Source organism: Juglans microcarpa x Juglans regia, chromosome 5D (assembly GCF_004785595.1).
Source record: "Juglans microcarpa x Juglans regia isolate MS1-56 chromosome 5D, Jm3101_v1.0, whole genome shotgun sequence".
Taxonomy (NCBI): domain Eukaryota; kingdom Viridiplantae; phylum Streptophyta; class Magnoliopsida; order Fagales; family Juglandaceae; genus Juglans; species Juglans microcarpa x Juglans regia.
The window spans coordinates 9,863,072-9,881,718 of NC_054602.1; the positions used below are offsets into that span (position 1 = coordinate 9,863,072).

Genomic DNA, 18,647 nt, shown 5'->3' on the forward strand with positions numbered 1-18,647 from the left:
AAAAAAGAATCCACCTCCTTAGATAGAAAAACATACTAATATCATAAAACAAATTAAAGCTCATGTTAAGATATTACCATGCTTAGGACTTCAATCTTCTCATACTTTTAAAATTGTTGAAACATATGCCTCTGATTTTGGATATGGAAGAATTATGAAATAAAAATTATCATCTGATTTGGAACAGATCGTTCGATTCCATTCAGGATGTTGGAATCCTACCCAAAAGAATTATAGTACTATTAAAAAAGAAATTTTAGCTATTGCATTATGTATTTCCAAATTTCAAGATGATTTGTTGAATTAAAAGTTTTTACTTAAAATAGATTGTAAATCAGCCAAGGAAGTTTTGATTAAAGATGTAAAAAACCTGGCTGGTAAGCAAATATTTGCCAGATAGCAAGCTATATTAAGTATTTTTTATTTTGATATCGAGCATATTAAAGAAGAATCTAATTCTCTTCCTGATTTTCTATCCCGAGAATTCTTACAAGGAAAATCATATCATCTTCAAAGTCATAAATAAAGTCAAAATCCTCATACGCGCGGTCACCATCTCCTCCTTATCCTTCACCTCGTCCTTCTGCAACTCCAAGACCATATAAAGTATTGGGATCATTACTGCAAAACATTAGACTCTCTTACAATTCATTTTCACCATTAGCTTCTCCAAAATTGCCAACCTATTCCAAAGTTGTTTCTCTCTCTTCCTCTTCTCCTTCCCAAATTATTTATCCTCCATTATTATCTCAGCCTTCTTCATCTCCTATTATCATCAAATCTCTTTGGCTTCCAATCTTTCCTATTGAATATGAAATTCAACATCTATCTGACCTCCAGAAATTACTTGATGCATTTCTTTTACCGGATCGGCATTATGTTCCACAAAACATTAAGAAAACTCAACATTTTTATGAATTCATATTAGTAGATACCGACTCAATTATTCTCTCAGAAATTCATTGTCCTCTTTAAACTCAACATTCTTCACCTGCATCCCCAATTATTGTTTTTTTCATAAAGTCACCATTAAACAATTTCTCACTTTGGAACAATGGAGAAAAAATTTCTATTTAACAAGAAAATTCTTTCATCCCTATGATCATCCTTATTATAATTATTATGATTACCAGCAAGCATGAACAAAAATGTTTCTAAAACAAAATAAAAATTTGCGTCATTCATGGTTCCTTCATTTTGACAAATTACAAGAAATTAGCACACTCCCGAAATGGTTTTCACTATGGTGGGAATATTATGGACCCGAACCTCTTCTCCTTCCTCTTCCCCTTCAGGAAAATCTCTGAAGTTTTACTTCACAAAATGACAATCTACCAGCATTAAACCATTGTTCACCACTTTTTCTCTTCTTTCTCAAAACAAAATTAAATTAGATTATTAAATGGGAATACGTCATCAAACCTCATCTCTCTCTCAAAACTATTATGTTTCTAGCCCACCAAGTCTCCGTTAAATGGTGGAAAAAATATAATTATGATAATGTATTAAAGATGTTTTCAAAAGTTACCAAAACTCCAGAAGTCATAGTCCAACGAAGCAGATTCAAGTACAATTAGCATCCATTACCAACAAGAAGGATTTGAAAAAATTAGCCAACGCAATGTCACAAGTATCAGACAGTGACGATGAAGAAGAAGCACAACCCAAATTATTTCCACTACAGCAACCCGCATTATCACTAGGTCATCAAGCCTCTCCTTCTCAACAGGCCTCCCAATTTCAGGGTAACCAAGCTGCCTCTCCTTCTTAAGATTACTCACCTTACCATCCAGTACATCTGATAGATTCTCAAGACCCGTTTGAACTGGAATTAGAAAATTATGATCCTCAGAATATGTGATTCCAAAAGATTATTACTTTTTCGATTAGTCAACATGACAGACGGAAGTTGTCAGGAATATTATCTTCCCAGAAGATTATTTATACCAGATTATTGTCTAGCAAAACAACAAATGATTTTGTACATACAAGATTACGTGTCCTGTACTGTATTTGTTTTTAGCGTCGGCTGATACTGTTCTTGTTTTTAGTGTCGGCTGGTACTGTTCATGTATTATTAGAGTTACTGTTTTGTACTGTTCTAGTGTCTATATAAAGAGGTTCACGAGGTAAGAAGGGCATTCAAAATTCTAATTTGAAATCTCTTCCTCTCTTGCCCAAACCTCTCCATTCCATTCCAATCCTTCTTACTTTGTAAATCTTCCAATCTTCCTTCCCTCATGTCTTCAGCTCCCAACTCCTTTGAGAATTAGTCTTCTTGTAAGTATTATGTTTTTAATGAAGAAGTTTATTTCATATATCTTTTCTATATTATTTACTTCTTCATGCATATGGTCGGTTATACCGCCTGCTCTATTTGCTATTATGCATATGACCAGTTTTACCGCCTATTATTATCATTAATATCTTAATATTATACTATTATCTATTTATAACCTTAGATATAAGCCTTTGGTATCAGAGTCATTGGTAATTATATTGTTATTATATTGATATTTTCTATTTTCTATTTCTATTTTCTTTACTGTTTAATTCCAAATTACATATTTTATGGCCTAATACTAGGTTGCGTTTGGATATTGAAGTGAGTTGAGTTGAGATGATAAAATATTATTAGAATATTATTTTTTAATATTATTATTATTTTAAAATTTGAAAAAGTTGAATTGTTTATTATATTTTGTATTGGAATTTAAAAAAGTTGTAATGATAAGTTGAGATGAATTGAGAGAAGTTATGGATCCAAACGAAATGTAATAGTCTAATACTATATTACTATTAGTAATATACTTTAAGTCTATATATAAATTAATATATAAATCACTATAGTATTAATTATACTAAATAGTTATATATGAAATAATGATATAGTAATCCTAATACAAGTAGTATTGATATAGTATACTATTAGTATTTTTTTTTTTATTGCAGATTTTTCTTTTCAGTTTTTATAGCATTTATAGCAGATTCTTTTTATTTCATTTTCTATAAAGCAGATTTTTTTCTATTTTATTTTATATAAAGCAGATTTTATTTTATATAAAGCAGATTTGTTCTATTTCATTTCCAGATTTTTTATAGCATTTACATAACATATTTTTATAAACAATTTTTTTTATAGCAGATTTTTAATAAAATATATTTTTTTAAAGAAATTCTTTTTTCTATAAAAAGATTTTTTTATGAAAAATTACCTCTTTATTAAAATTGAAAAATTGGATCGAACTGAACAGAAATCAATAAAACTGGAAGTATTAGTTTATGAGAATAATCGGTGTGTAATCAATTTTTAAAAATACAAAATATATATCGATTCAATCCTAAATTTTATCAAAAATTAAATCGAATCGGATTAATTACACCCCTACCCGTAAGACTGAACTAAAGCGATCGATTCGGTCCAAACTTTTGGTAGATCGAAAAAATGATCGGGTCCAAAACCATCTACCAAGGCCGACCAGACCAGATCGATTGCCCCTAATTAGAAATAAAATCCTACCTAATATAAATCACATTAGTCATCAGTTAATGTTAAAGCGTGAGCTGGACCATGGCCGACACATGTCATAGCGGCTGGCAAATGCAACAAAACAGTAAATTAAGGCCACATTTAAATGTTAAATTGAATTAAATTGAATTGAATTAAAATGATAAAATATTATTAAAATATTATTTTTTAATATTATTATTATTTTAAAATTTAAAAAAATTAAATTATTTATTATATTTCATATTAAAATTTGAAAAAATTGTAATAATAAATTAATATGAGTTGAGAGGAGTTTAGTATTCAAACCAAACCTAAATCGTGTAGTGCTTGTGAGTAGAATTTTTCATATGCAACAACAAACTAAAATCAAATTGACTTTCATTCTCCACAGAAGTCTTGCATCTTATTGGTTGCGCAAACCATTCAGTTTCCTTTCGGTTCACATGTGAACATTCCCCCTTCTTACAAGAATAGTAAGCGCTGCCTCTTGTGTTTCAGTTTCTGGTACCTAATTTCACCGCCTCTTCCTGAACCCATCCTTTCCCTCTTTCTCTCTCTCTGTCTCTCCAACTCCTTGAGCTTTCGGCCTTTTTCCAAAGTAGTCAACGGAGATGTCGGAGAAATTCTCGGCCACGCTTCGGATCGGAGATCTTAGCGATTTCATCGCACCGTCCCAGGCATGCATAGTGTCTCTTAAGGGCCTTAAGTCCAACGCATCCAAGCCCGATAAAGCTGAGGTATTTTCCTCCAATTTTCACAATTTTTTAGTCTTCTCTTCAAACTTTGCTTCTTTTACTAATCTAATTTACTTTCGAATGTGCAATTTCTGTTTTTCTTTTTCTTTTTGGGCCTTTTTTGGTTGAATGGACATTGGACTTTAGAGAAGCACGGTGTTAGTGGTTGAGGTTTTTCTAAAGTAAACAAGGACTTTTGAAGTTTCTTTTTTGGGTTTGATAATATATTATTTTTCAATCTTTGGTGAAGGTTTCAACTTCTAACAAGCAATTGCAAACAGACCCAGTCAAAATTTCACTCAAGGACTGCTTAGCATGCAGGTAATTCATCTCTCTCTATCTCTCTCATTGGTTTAATATATTTTATTATAGCATTTTTTTTAAGCCCTGACTAAGCTTTGGGCCTTACCCAGAAGGCTTACAATGATTTTGTTGCTTGCAGGCTTGTTTGTTATGTTTCAATTCAATATATTCAACTATCACAATGATTTTTATATGTTCACCAATTTTGGGTGGTCATGACTCATCCAAGTGGAATGGTAGAACTGTTGTTACTCCTGGAGGTTTTGTCATTTTACCTTGCAGTATTTTTATATAAAAGGAAGGGGTTTTTATAACATTTGCTATTGAATTTAACTGTTGCCACGATTGTACATACTGTAAGAATGAATAAACTTGGCTTAATTTTCTCAACTTTTTTGCCAGCCATGTTGGTAATAGTCTTTTTTAAAAAAGTCTTATAAATGTCCAGAAAACCAAATAGTTGGAAAATATTAAGCAAATTGTGGGCTTGATGAGTATATGTAGGTTCCATGGTGCTAATTCTAAAAATGTAAGGGGGCCAATTGCCAACCTGTTCTTAAAAGTAATTTTATAACAGACTCTTGCTTAGAGATTAAGATGCTTTGGATGCCAATATTAGGTCCTTGTATGTCCCACAATATGGGCTGTGGTTACATGATGTAGAATGTGATATCTCTAAGGTAGTAGATTTGTGTGGTTTTGACAGGTTCTCCTCATTCCTTCTAACCCACAGAAAAGTATAATAAAAATAAAAAGAATTGAAGGCTAAATGTTTATGATTTCATTTCACCATGCAGTGGTTGTGTAACATCAGCCGAGACAGTTATGCTGGAGAAACAAAGTTTGGATGAGTTTCTTTCTAATGTTAAAAAAGGGAAGGCTATCATTATTTCAGTTTCTCCTCAGTCAAGAGCATCCCTTGCAGTTCATTTTTGCATCACTCCTTTACAGGTGAGACTGAAAGGTCATAAATTATTTTTGGTGTGTTTTTCCTTCTTTCCTTGTACCCTTCTCATGGATGAGGGTAAATTTACAAAGTGGGGGATTTCCATTTTGCTTTGTTGTGTTGAAAGTCTAGTCCTGTTTTCATATGCATGTAAGTGCATATCAGCAGTCACTTCTAACAGCCAAAGTTCTCTTTTCAATTTCCAGGTTTTCAAGAAACTCACAACATTTTTTAAGTCCTTGGGAGTAAAGGCAGTCTTTGATACAAGTTGCAGTCGAGACTTAACTCTTATTGAATCTTGTAACGAATTCATCATGAGGTACAGGCAAAGCCAATTGATGGATGATGAAAGATGTCAATCATCACTACCCATGATTTCATCAGCTTGTCCAGGTATACATGTTAGCCTGTAACTGTGTCAAAATGCTATTGTAATTGTGCATTTTGACAAAATGCTATTGTCAAAAGAAATACCCTGCATATAGAAACGTACACAATTATTTTTTTCCCGGGGGGAGGGCCGAATATTTTGAAATACCATATGTCAGTTCATCAAGAATGTGCCGGATATGTTAATAGACATGTGGTTGTGTAGACAGCTGAGACAGGACAAAGTCTAGGACAAAGGCTTTCCAATTCGTTAGGGGGTGATACAACTGATCTGATTGTTCTTATGATGTGTTATGTGAAGTGTTAAGGTCTTCCTTTTTGCAGGTTGGATATGCTATGCTGAAAAGCAACTTGGATCCTATATTCTACCTTATATTTCTTCAGTGAAGAGCCCCCAGCAGACAATTGGATCTATTGTTAAGCATCATGTATGCCAAGAATTGGGTCTTAGGTAATATATTGTGTAAAAAGTTATATCATTCCAATATTTGGATAACAATTTTCATTTGAAGCGTATCTGCTTTCGGAGTTGTAGTTTTATAAGATTTTGTTCTTTTTTATAAGTTTAAATGTAAGCCTTACTTTAACGATTTTGAGGCTCTCATATCTCTAGGAGTAATATAGGCTGGTTATGAAATTTTAAATTAGGGGGCTATAAACTTATAATAAGATCAGCGGTATATGTATTCTTACAGTTTTTTTTTTAGTTTCTGATGGAGTAGCATCCAGGCTTGAGCAGATCTAATATCATCATATTAAGGGGACCATGCAAACTCCCTTTACTGAAGACAATATCTATTTCTCAATATCTTCAACACTTTCCTTCTCCCCCTCTCCAGACCTTAACCAATCTTGAAAAGAAAATAAAGTTGCAAACGCATGTCATTTGCCTAGTTCAATCAATAAAAGTTTTACTTATTAGAAAAAGAAAAAAGAAAAAAAAAATTGCAAACTTATTCTCATATTCATATCCCTCATTGTGTGTTAAGGTTCATAATTTTTCTGCAAGTGTCAAGGATAGAATTATATTGTGTCTCTTTTTCTTCTTTTGGAATTAATGTGCTAATTTTTTTATTCAAACTAGATGTGGTTGGATAGTTGTTCTGGATTATGACTCGATTGCTTAATAATTTACTCATCAGGCCAGACAATGTTTACCATGTAACTGTAATGCCCTGTTATGATAAGAAGCTTGAGGCTGCCAGGGAGGACTTTGTATTTCAAGTGGAATCTCAAGGTGAAAGTCATGAAAATGGTCCTAGCTCTACAGAGGTAGACTCTGTATTAACCTCAGGGGAAGTTTTAGAATTGATACAGGTGAGACTATGCACTTTCATTGTCATATATATTCCTAAACAACAGCTTTCTATAAAGTTTCTGGGGTGAGTGTTTGCAGTTACAGGCAGTGGATTTTAAAGCTTTAGAAGAATCTCCAGTAGATAGAATGTAAGAACAGCATTATCCCTCTAAAGATTCCCTTGTGTCATAGAGTCATTTTGCATCTAATTTCTTGTGATTTCCTGCAGGCTGACTAATGTTAATGAAGAAGGGCATCTTTATGGGGTTCATGGAAGCTCTGGAGGTTATGCAGAAACAATCTTTCGATATGCTGCTAAAATACTCTTCGGTAGAGAAATTGATGGTCCTCTGGACTTCAGAATTATTAGAAATTCAGATTTCCAAGAAGTGACTCTGGAAGTAAGCCTAGTCCTGTCGCATTTATTAATATAGCTTCAGGAGTATGGATAGGTCAATGTCAGAAATTAAGTTGTTCAATCACTGGTATAAATAACCAAAACATTTTAACAGGACATGAGCTTTAGAATTTGAACAGCCGACTAGTGGTGCTTTTCTATTGTATGAATCTAGTTTCACTTTGAATTCTCAATGGTCTTGACACTCTCTCTTTTGGAGGCCATAGAATTTTCACATTGCTCCAACTGCTTTAGACTTTCTATTTTGGTTAACCGTTTCTGCTTGTTGTGCATCTTTTTATGCCCTACTAGACTACTGCATAGATGTAAAATTCTTACATGGATCATGTATCTGCATTTTTCTGCTCGTTATATGTGAGATATGATGCCATTAATGCAGGTCAAGGGGAAAACTGTTCTGAAATTTGCATTGTGCTATGGCTTCCGGAACCTGCAAAATGTTGTCAGGAGAATTAAAAGTGGAAAATGTGATTACCATTTCCTGGAGATCATGGCATGTCCTGCAGGTGTGTTCTTTTTCTCCACTGCCAATTTATTTTCAACGCTGTCTGGTTTTAGGCTTAATACTTTTTATCTGATTTTTATATGAAATTTGTTCTTTGATATATTTAAATAGGTTGCCTGAATGGTGGAGGTCAAATCAAGCCAAAGCCTGGCCAATCTCCAAAGGAATTGATTCAGTTATTAGAAGCTGCTTATATGGAGAATGTGAGTATTTATTTGGAGTTTTGGAAGTAGTTTAGATGATTTTCTGGTGCTGCTAGACTCTACTTATTGTAAGCCAAGAGTCAAATGTTTTAGTATGTCATAGTTTATTATTTAGTGGAACCATCTACTGTTTTCTCTGATCCTTACCTGTTTGGATTTCATATTCAAGCCTTATTGAATCGTTGACTTGCATAGAAAAAAAATCATTGACTTTACATAACCAAGACTAGCCAGGTGTTGATTGTTATGTTATCATCACCCCTGAACAGCCTTATTGATGCGTGATCACTGCCTAATAACCTGTGGAAGTTGAAGAGATCTGTAAGCAAGGGGGTGTTTTAGATAATGGTGTCCTAAATGGGATCATTCCCCCGCAAAAATATCTATTTCATTTTGAGCACATAGACATGAGCAATGATGCTTCAGATGCTATGGTGATTAAAGCGCACTTATTAACATTGCTACGTTCCTTAACCACATGCCATTGTTAATATTATTTTACTTTTGCCTTGGAACTTTTCATATTCTTGGTTATGCTTCAATGTTTTTTATCTGTTTATACTTCAAAACCATTCAGGTTCGAGTAGCTGATCCTTTCAAGAACCCCCTTGTGAAAAGTTTATATGATGAGTGGCTCGAGAAACCTGGCTCAGAAAAAGCTAAGAGATTCGTGCACACAGAATATCATCCGGTGGTAAAAAGCATTACTTCTCAGTTGCACAATTGGTGAAAACTTTTTGTTGCCCTGACTTCTGATTCCTGTATATCGTTGAGACTTCCCAACTTTGTCTCTCCATATGTCGGGTGCCTCAGATTGTTCTGGGGAGTGCATTCGTGGAGGGATCCAGTTTTGATAGAGAACTGATTTCTTTTTTGCTACAAATTTTGTATTTGAACGTTGTTAGCTAGATAAAGATTATTATGTGCTTATGTAATACACATCTTTTCTTTTTTTTTTTAATCTGTGTAGAGGTCTAAATAAAATGGCCTCCATTGTTGTATGGTTATGAAGTTATTTGTTCATTTACTCTGGTATCTGAATAAGATTACTGAAGAGGCCAGATAATTATGGTGGCCTGCTTCTGAAATGAAATTGTCGTCCCTGTATGTATCTATATTTTTCTAGCAATTGAAATGAGCGCATGCATGTCTTTGCCATGATGGCTGGCATTTCAGTTCTGTTGTTATCATCCAAGGGAGTTATTAATTATCGTTACTGGGTATGCTCTCAAAATCTTGTCCTGCCTTTGTTAATTGTCTAAACCACAACAAAGTGCCGGCCTGGGTATCTCATCAAGTTGAATGCTTGCTTATCTGCTGTCCATTTCTTGAGGCCGAAAGAAAGAATAGATAAAAGCGCAACCTTTAAGATAGTTCATAACTTGTATTTATCGCAAGAATGATGTTTATTCGATGTTGAGAACTGATATTAGAGTTTTAAGAGACTTTGATTTTTTGTAGATGGAAAAAACGTGCACCAGCCAACAGGGTCCAAAATAAAAATCGCTCGTCAAGCTTTCAGGCTATACTTTGTATGTGTAAAGTAGATGCAAAGATATGGTTCTCATTTATTACTGCAAACTATGCAGCCTAATCCACCTATGGAAAGCAGTATTTTCAAATGAAGAAGGGTCCGAAAAGCTCTAAGTTTTGCTATTTATCCGTAAATTTGATAATAGTTATAGTGGGATTCGTGGCATTCATTATAATAATAATAATAACAATAATAATAATAATAATAATAAAAACTAGTTTAATAATGTAAAAAAAAAAAGAAAAAAGATATTTATAATTGTGAATTGTGTAACCGTTGCGTAATCACTTTGAAAAAAAATAAATAAAACATGAAAACTACATGAAAAGAATAAATTTTTTAATAGTGAACTTATCTTTTTCAAAGTAATTACGTAACGTTTACGCACTTCATAATTATATATAGAATTACTCTAAAAAAAATCAGCTGATGATCATGCAGGGGCTCTCTTAATGGAAAGAAATAACGGACTCTAATTTTTACGCTTCCAACCAAAAACTATACTTTGTTTTAGATGGTAAATAAATTATATTTATCGATACATATTAAATCTTAGTAGCGTCTTCTAGATTGTAAAATAAAAAAATTATTAATGGAGCTCTTCAAATTTATCCCTTAATTTTATAGCTCATGCATTATAATTTTTTTATTTTTTATTTTTTATTTTTTATTTAAAGAAGTGATTATTAGTAAAATGATTATTATTATTATTATTTAATAATTAAGAATGTTTAAAAATTACTTAAAAATAAAAATTCAAAAAAAACGCTCAGCCGTCCCGCTGGCACCTGTCCTAGTAAATTTCACCTGACACCGTTGACATTTACATCCATTATTAAAATAAATAAATAAATAAATAATAAGTGAGTTATCTGTCGCTGCACAGTGTTATACGGATATCAGTATAATTTTTCTTCTCAAAAACAAAAAGACAACTCCCGAAGAAGAGGACAAAAAACTTGTCCTGTTGCTGGTCCGACACACACGTAGCGACAAGAAACAAGTGGAATAAAGTCCTAGGTTTCCGTCAAACAAAGCCTTTACGGCCCTCTCCGTTTCCCTTCATCGCAAAAAATGGTAAGAATTCTGTAAAATTCATCTACTTTTACATTTCCCGTTTCTCCTTATTTTTTTGTGGCCTTTGAATCTTTAATTAATTGTGCTTTTATAATCCATTTAATCTGTAATTTACGTTCTGATTTTCGCTTTTCTGGGCATATTGATGTTGTGTTTTCCTTGTTTCTGAATTTGCTGCTGCAAATGTTTTTTGCAAGTATCCAACTTTGCATGTTAATTCTGATAATTCTGTCGAATTTTCTTGTGTTATTGCTCAGTAGATTTCCTATCACCTATGCTTGAAGAAATGTTTTCCTTTGAATTGTGGAGAAATGTACTTAATCAGTATCTTCAGAATTGTTTTCCTTTAAAGCTCCAATTCTCAGATCTTATCGATAAATAATTATTTTTTGGACGAAATGAAACTGGGGCTGAGAATATCTTACATTTTTGGCGCATTACTTTTTAAGTAGAAATCCCTGTCAAAAGCTCCCAAATTCAATTAAACTGCGTTTAAGTCACCTTTTCAGTGTAAATGCCCATGAAAGTTGAATTGATGCTTGAATCTTGATATTATCTATTGATATATTTTGTTATGTGGTCTCTGGTGCTGAAACTTATCAATCCAACTGCATAATTCTTGACACAGTTGGCAGTCTCAATGGTTTTTGTACGTGGGTTTGATTCTTGAATGCCCACAGACTAGTTTCTTTGGTTATGTTTTATTTCTAGGGTACTCTGCGTTTGATTTGGGAAGTTTACAAAGATGTAGCAGTCTATCACTTTCTGTGCGGTTCATAAGTTGCTACTAAAACATGTATGTCATCGTTTTATGGATTTGACAGACTACTTCAAAGCGCCTAGCAGAGAGGAAAGTGGCAAAGTTTCAGAAGAACGTCACAAAGAGGGGATCAGTTCCAGAAACGTCAACTAAGAAAGGATATGACTACCCAGTCGGTCCCATTGTTCTTGGTTTCTTTGTCTTCGTTGTCATTGGATCATGTATGACTCTAAATTGTTGACACTCTTTTATTACTTTTCACATATTTTAGTTACTATACCTTGACAGAGGTTTCCCACTTTAATATGGCGACAAAGATTTCTTGAATTGCTTTAAACATGAAAATTTGTATCACAAAAGCAGTCTGTGTAATATGGTGAGGTTCATCTTCTCTTCCATTGTCATTCTGACAGGATGTGAGCTATAAAACTAATTCACATGTCCTACTGTTTATCATTTATGGTGATAATATTTGCACTACGCGGTAGTCTACACAGGTGCAGGAATTCGTTCAATAATTTCTGTAGCTACTGCTAAAAATGCAACATTTTTTTTCATTCACTTCATTCTAAATTCTGACATAAATTGAGGGTACCAGCATATCTCAAGTGATTAGTGCATGCTGGTGCCAAAACTTGCATCAATGAGTGGGGAACGGTTAATTTTCGACCAGGATATACCAAAACTGTAGTATCAATGTTTAGTACACATGGACCTGATAAATCTTCAGTAGAGGTGATTTAAGTTGCAACTTTCTTTTAAAAAAAAAAAATTGAACATGCAATTGATACTTGGTTTTACCCTATCCTTTTGTTGGCAGCTCTCTTTCAGATAATTAGGACAGCTACAAGCAGTGGAATGGCCTGAGAAACTGCAGAAGGTTTGTATAACATGGAACATCTTGGGATGAATGTAGAAACTGCAGAAGGTTTGTATAACATGGACATCTTGGGATGAATGTCTTGGATGTACCAAGTAGAATACTATGCTACCAAATGAAGTTAGAACATCTTTACGTCCTTTTCTAGTAATAAATCAGTAGCATTCTGCAGTTCATTTATTGTTATCATTCTGTTCTCTAATAATAAATCAGTAGCATTCTGCAACACTTTTCTAATAACAAATGCTTGCTCTAGATAATACCTCATTCTTTCAGTTTTCTTGACGTTCAAAATATTAGTTACAGAAACCTCTAAACACACACACACACACACACAGAAGAGTGCTTCTTTCCTATGGAGGGAGAGAGAGAAGAGATAGGGTTTGGATGAAAAATTAAAGATGATGAGAGAACAGAGGGCCAGCAGAGAAGAATGATCCGAAATTGACGGCAATTCCAAATGAATGATCTGACAGATCTGTCAATGCTTCAGGTTTTGACATGAAAAATACAGTTCCTTTTAGGTTTGAGAACATGCGTTCTCTTATGCTGCTTGATTGGGAAGTCATGTAATGGGGAGTGGGGAACAATGTACTGCTTAAATAGATCAACATCATTTATGCCAGTTATATCCCGACATGTTATGGTATATTGAATAGTGAACAAAAACTGTATGTTCCATACACTGATACAGCAGGAGCTAGAGATAAGATCAATGCTTGAGACAAAACAAATGACTGACATTATCTAGAAAAGTTTATGGTGCATTTGCTTTCCATATGTGCATTTGCTTTCATCTGATCTACGAGCTGCACGGGCCATGGCACTCCCTGTGTTGACATTCTGGCAACAATCAGAACTTTTGGACATCTTCCTCATACGAGAGTCAAAACCAAACTCCATGCTGGTTTCGGATAGAAAATCATCATCTGGAGAATCGTAGCCCATTGCCTCACATTCCTGCAAAATTTGAAATCCTCAATTTATCATGTTTTGCAATTGCCCTAGGGGCCAAGAAATTACAAGTCTCATAAGAACTGCTCTTAGATAACAATGACAAGATATATCAAATATGGCATACAGAATTGTGAGATTGAACATTGGCGAAATTTTGGTTCACACCGACACCATAATTTAAGATTGGGAAAAGGAATACAGGATTGCCACATGCATACCTTTGATTTTGACAAGGCATAATAGGGTGTTAAGCAAGGATTTAAATCCTTGAGAAACATGTCATCGGGACTTCGAGGGGTTGGTGGATCACCAGAGCTGAACTCCTGCAAAATTTTCCAACAGATTATCATTGAAATTATTGCTACAGGGAAAAACCATTCTAGGGTCAAAATGCCTATTTCTCTTTGCTACAAGTAGGCTTATTGCTATTTTAAAACTAGAACTTATCCTGAACAACTAGCCAGTTGTAGCAATATAATATCAACCAAAGCTATCGCTAGTAGTTTCAGTGATACATTCTATTAAAGCAAGCATACCAAAGAATTTGAGGCATGTTCATTATTATATCTTGGTGTCCTTGGCGAACTTCCCTGACAATGGAAACGTGCCCGCTCTGAATGTTTATCTGCCTTCACCTGCTCAAAAAGAAAATACTATCTATTAATATTGAAAAGTTTCTGAAACTTTAAATGAAAGTAAATATTCAGAGTAACACCAGTAAGCATAATTTCTTATTACTTGAGTTCATACTCACCTTCCCCAACAGATATGGCTAGCCCTTCATGTTAGATGGAAATAGCCCGAATGCTAATTATCAGTCAATCAATTGAAGTACCAGTGTTATCATCTTACACTTGAGAATTATTTAACATCATTTTCTATATACCAAACTAGGTAAGCTAAAAGGTTTCCACAACAATCCGGAATTCATTATATTATTACTTTCACAATTGTCTTAGAAGTTCACGTTAATGAGAATAGCACACGATTTAGAATAGCACTAGGAGAAAAAACAAAAGAATTAGATCATTAGAACTTCAACTTCAACTGTGAACCCGCCTTTTCTTGACCCAATCTATTACATCTTATAATTTTAGATGGAATTTTGTTCCTATTTAACTATCATTTAGTCTTCTATTCTGTTACTATATGAAAATTAAACAACATATTCAATTAAGTTAAAAGTATTAAATGAAGAAATAACATATCTTAATGTTAGTAATTTTCGTTTGAATTTAGTAACCATCTTTTTTAGTTTTCTTAATGCATATATATAACATATGTTAGCGCATTGCGCGGATTTGTCACTAGTCTAAATAACTCAAATGTGCATCTATATGGAATAGAAAACAACTGCTGAACCTTTTGGTTAAAGAAGTTTTAAGATCGGAGACATCTTAATAGGCAGAGTGTGGGGGATAAGCTGCCTTATTGTTATAGCAAGAATTAACGGTTGAATCATGTCAAGTATTTTCACTAATTACTCTTTAGCTTATGCAACACAATTGTTTGAAATATCTCATCATGCATGGAACCAAACAAGTTCAAAGACCAATCACATTAGTTTGACATTGAATGATTAGAAGATAAAATGATGTCAATTTCATACCTCAGCGAGGTCCTCTGCGAGGCATTGTAGCTGGCCTGTGAGAGAAGTGACCTGCTTTTGAAGAGTCGGGATGAGTTGCTTCGCTTGTTTCAACTCTGATCCTTGTTTCTCCAACAGCTCTTGAAGCTGAGAATTCATAACATCTGGGAATAGTATTGCACTCTTCAATGACTTAATTTCTTCCCTTTGATTCAAGCATAAATCTTTCAATTTCTCAACCTGCAAAATCCCATATAAACAGACTTCAAATGCATGAGTCGTTTGCTTTCGAAGTAACTAATGAGTTCGTAAATCATTATTTTTTAAAGGAATGTACACTACCAAATAACCACCGCATTGTAAGAATATTGGATTTAATGAAGGAATTGTTTCATGGGTAGGAAAATTATGGGGAAAAAATGTGGTTTTGGAAATAATACCATTAATTTGCGGGACTAACAAATGCTTGTCCTAGTCAAATGTCATATCTCAGGCTCTAGAAACAAAATTTTGAATTTAAGACTGAAAAAAATCTATGGTTCGTTCCCTTGAAAATTAGGCAGGGTAACGGTTGTAAATTTATATATCCTTTATACTTTTAATGATCATTTAGTTAGCAAAAACACAAACTTTAACTTTCATTTTACCATTTGACGAGTAATAAAAATGAATTATACAAAATATCAATGTTCAAAATTGCAATCAGACAAAATTCGAAAGCAAAGTCACCATTAAAGTGAAAAAGGGAAAAAGACTCACTGACCTCTCTGTTCTTGTTCTGAAGCATGAGTTTGAGCTCAGCGATCTCAATCTCCTGCTCCTTATTCAGACACAGAAGCTCTCTCTCACTCCTCAACACCATCGCCAAGGTCCTCGTGTTTCCCTTTACCTCCGTCAATGCCTTCACCTCCTTCTTCTTCTCAAATGACGTTGCTCCCTTCCCACTTCCATTCTCATTCCCGAACAGTTTTTTATGTAGCCCCGGGAAGCTGGCCCCCTTCCTAGCGGTTTTCTTCAGGTCCTCGGCGATTGCGTCCGATGGAATCACCAACGCCGTTCTGTTCACCGCCTTAGATTTCGACGAAGAGGAAGACTTCTTTTCCATAAATTTCTTCACCATGGTGGCCAAACCCGGGTTGGAAGGCTTGGATTTGGTGCGAGAAAGATCGGAGGGTTTGGACTTGACGAGTGCACGGGTGGAAGAGGAGTGAGGAGGCAAAGGAGATTTGAGCTTGTTGAGCTCAATGGAGGAGGAGGGGTCCGAGAAGCGAGAGGAAGAAGTGGAGGATCGAGAGTCATAAGTGCTGTAGCGAGAGTGGGGTCTGAGGGAGGCCATTTTTGGCGTTTGAGAGATCTGAAAATAATGATGAAGCAGAGGGGCGGAGTGAGAGAGAGAGAGAGTGTGGTTAAGGGGTTTCCAAGGAAGATGAACAGAGAACAGAAAGTCATGGGCCGACTCGTGGCAAGGTTTTTAGGTTGTCTGGGATTTTTGAAAGGATTTAGTACACGTGGCAGGCACCGAGCTCGTACCATTTTGGCGCTCGTCCTAATTCAAATTTTCGCCTGATGCGCATTGCGCGCTGCTTGTCTTCACGGATGTTGGTTTGGATAATGACATTAGATGATTTAAATGAGTTAAATAAAATATTATTATTATTTTAAAATAAAAATTATTTATTATATTTTATATAATAATTTATAATAATAAGATGAGTTTAAAATATTTATATATCTAAATAAGACTTTATAATTGATCCCTCATAATTTTTAAAGTACATCATTCTATTTTTTTTTTCTTTTTCAAATAAAATGAAGTGTTGCAGCGTCAATATTTGCAATCATACATTTATTAGGGGTAAAAAATGGCATCCTGTTTTACAATATCTTTGAGAATATGGTAGGGATGAACAGGAACCAGCCGGACCGACCTATGCCGACGAAGACCGGCCGCTAGAGTCAAGAACCGGTAGAAATTAGTGGAGAACCGATCGGCCGGTGGCATAAAATAGATAAAATTGACGTCAGCCAGTTCGATTCTAATTTGAACCTGATTCAAACCATTGAACTGGTTGATTAAATAAATATATATATATTTTCTATATATACACCATAGTTAAAACGACATCGTTCAATTTAAATTTAAGTGAAACATAGTCGTTTTAGGCCTCGTTTATTTTTAAAAACATCTCATCTCATCTAATATCATCTCACCTAATTATTACAATTTTCTCAACTTCCAATACAAAATAAATAAACAATTCAATTTTTTCAAATTTAAAAAAAAAATAATATTAAAACATATATTCTAACAATATTTTATTCAACTTTTTAATTTTAATCTCAATTTATCTCATCCCATCTCCGAAAACAAACGAGCCCTTATACTTTAAGTGTACAAAAATAAAAACACAAGCCACGACATCGTTTGGTTTAAGCTTACTTTAGGATAGCTGTGTTAAGATATAAAATAAATAATAAAATTTATCTCTTTCCATAAGCTTAAACTTTTGTGATAAGTTCTAATTTTACATGATATTAAAGCAGAGGTCCTGAGTTCGAACCCTAACTCTATACTCTACCCCATTTAATTAAATATTTCATGTGTTAGACCACCTATTGAGGGAGAGTCTGGCCCACGTGTGAGAAAGAGTGTTAAGATATAAAATTAATAATAAAGTCTACATCTTTCTATAAATTTAAGCTTTTAGAACAACTAATGATTTCACAGATTCGTTAATCATAAGAATGCATGAGTTGAGGTGATTAGGGGCAAGCCTTTGATTTGGACTTTTTTCCTTCCCTCTTTACATGAAGTATATTGTGTCGATCATGCATAATAATATAATATATTAGTTTATTCAAGAAGAATCTAATATAATTTTTTTTGGAAAATGGTAAGGGATCGATATCTCCCACTTTGCAAGTCAGCCGATATCCAATTGGATCAGCATAATCATTAATCCTTATCCCATTCTAAAAATACCTGAAGAAGAGCAACATGATTTCCAGATTTTTGTTATTGTGGCAATGGATCATCTGTGGTTCATAAGGAATAAATTTGAACATGATTTTACAACTCCAACAATTTCCATATATGTAGAATTTGTTTTTAAGTCTGTTAAACAGCACACAAGAGCATGGGCAGGAAAATAAAACCAGATTGAGGAGCACGAAGATAGACAACCGGATGGATACCATCTCATTACATTTGATGTAGCCATGAGAAAGGAAGGAACTATACTTGCATCGATTTGTTGGGCGGATAATGGGGAATTATTATTTGCAAAAATTGATCTCATCAGCAAGGTAAGCTCAAATGTCGAAGAAGCATCTGCAGTCTTAATGGCCATCAAAGAAGCGGAAAAATTGAAGCTCGAAAAAATCATTCTAGAAGGCGATTCAAAGGTCACCATCCAAGGAATCTTGAACACCTCGCTATTTCAAGAATGGATCATGAGTCCAATACTCAACAACATCAGACATCACCTACAGTTATTCAAAGATTGGAAGGTGAGGAAAATTCATCGATTACAAAATCGATGCG

At 34.1% G+C, this 18,647-nt stretch overlaps 3 protein-coding genes across 6 annotated transcripts; 2 read left to right on the forward strand and 1 right to left on the reverse strand.

Annotated features, from left to right (window-relative positions):
- The first annotated feature begins 3,980 nt into the window (after positions 1–3,980).
- Positions 3,981–9,396, forward strand: LOC121265951 (protein NAR1-like). Of its 4 annotated transcripts, none has more exons than XM_041169620.1 (12): positions 4,188–4,248; positions 4,496–4,566; positions 4,688–4,808; positions 5,346–5,499; positions 5,701–5,887; positions 6,209–6,335; positions 7,027–7,201; positions 7,281–7,330; positions 7,411–7,582; positions 7,979–8,105; positions 8,216–8,307; positions 8,885–9,396. In XM_041169620.1, exons 4-12 carry the CDS (start codon positions 5,374–5,376, stop codon positions 9,035–9,037), a joined length of 1,209 nt encoding a protein of 402 aa, XP_041025554.1. In that variant the 5' UTR covers positions 4,188–4,248; positions 4,496–4,566; positions 4,688–4,808; positions 5,346–5,373; the 3' UTR covers positions 9,038–9,396. The 4 variants fall into 4 exon arrangements, with proteins under 4 accessions (XP_041025552.1, XP_041025551.1, XP_041025554.1 ...); XM_041169619.1 differs by having other exon boundaries at positions 4,688–4,784; XM_041169618.1 differs by lacking the exon at positions 4,688–4,808 and having other exon boundaries at positions 3,981–4,248.
- A 1,369-nt stretch (positions 9,397–10,765) lies between these two features.
- Positions 10,766–12,739, forward strand: LOC121266131 (stress-associated endoplasmic reticulum protein 2-like). Its single transcript, XM_041169865.1, has 3 exons — positions 10,766–10,918; positions 11,743–11,899; positions 12,499–12,739. The coding sequence occupies exons 1-3, from the start codon at positions 10,916–10,918 to the stop codon at positions 12,543–12,545; spliced, it is 207 nt and encodes a 68-aa protein (XP_041025799.1). The 5' UTR covers positions 10,766–10,915; the 3' UTR covers positions 12,546–12,739.
- Positions 12,740–13,178: 439 nt separating this feature from the next.
- LOC121266130 lies at positions 13,179–16,585 on the reverse strand. Its single transcript, XM_041169864.1, has 5 exons — positions 15,867–16,585; positions 15,125–15,343; positions 14,052–14,150; positions 13,734–13,838; positions 13,179–13,518 (listed from the first exon to the last, which is right to left on the reverse strand). Exons 1-5 carry the CDS (start codon positions 16,437–16,439, stop codon positions 13,306–13,308), a joined length of 1,209 nt encoding a protein of 402 aa, XP_041025798.1. The 5' UTR covers positions 16,440–16,585; the 3' UTR covers positions 13,179–13,305.
- Between the last annotated feature and the right edge of the window lie 2,062 nt (positions 16,586–18,647).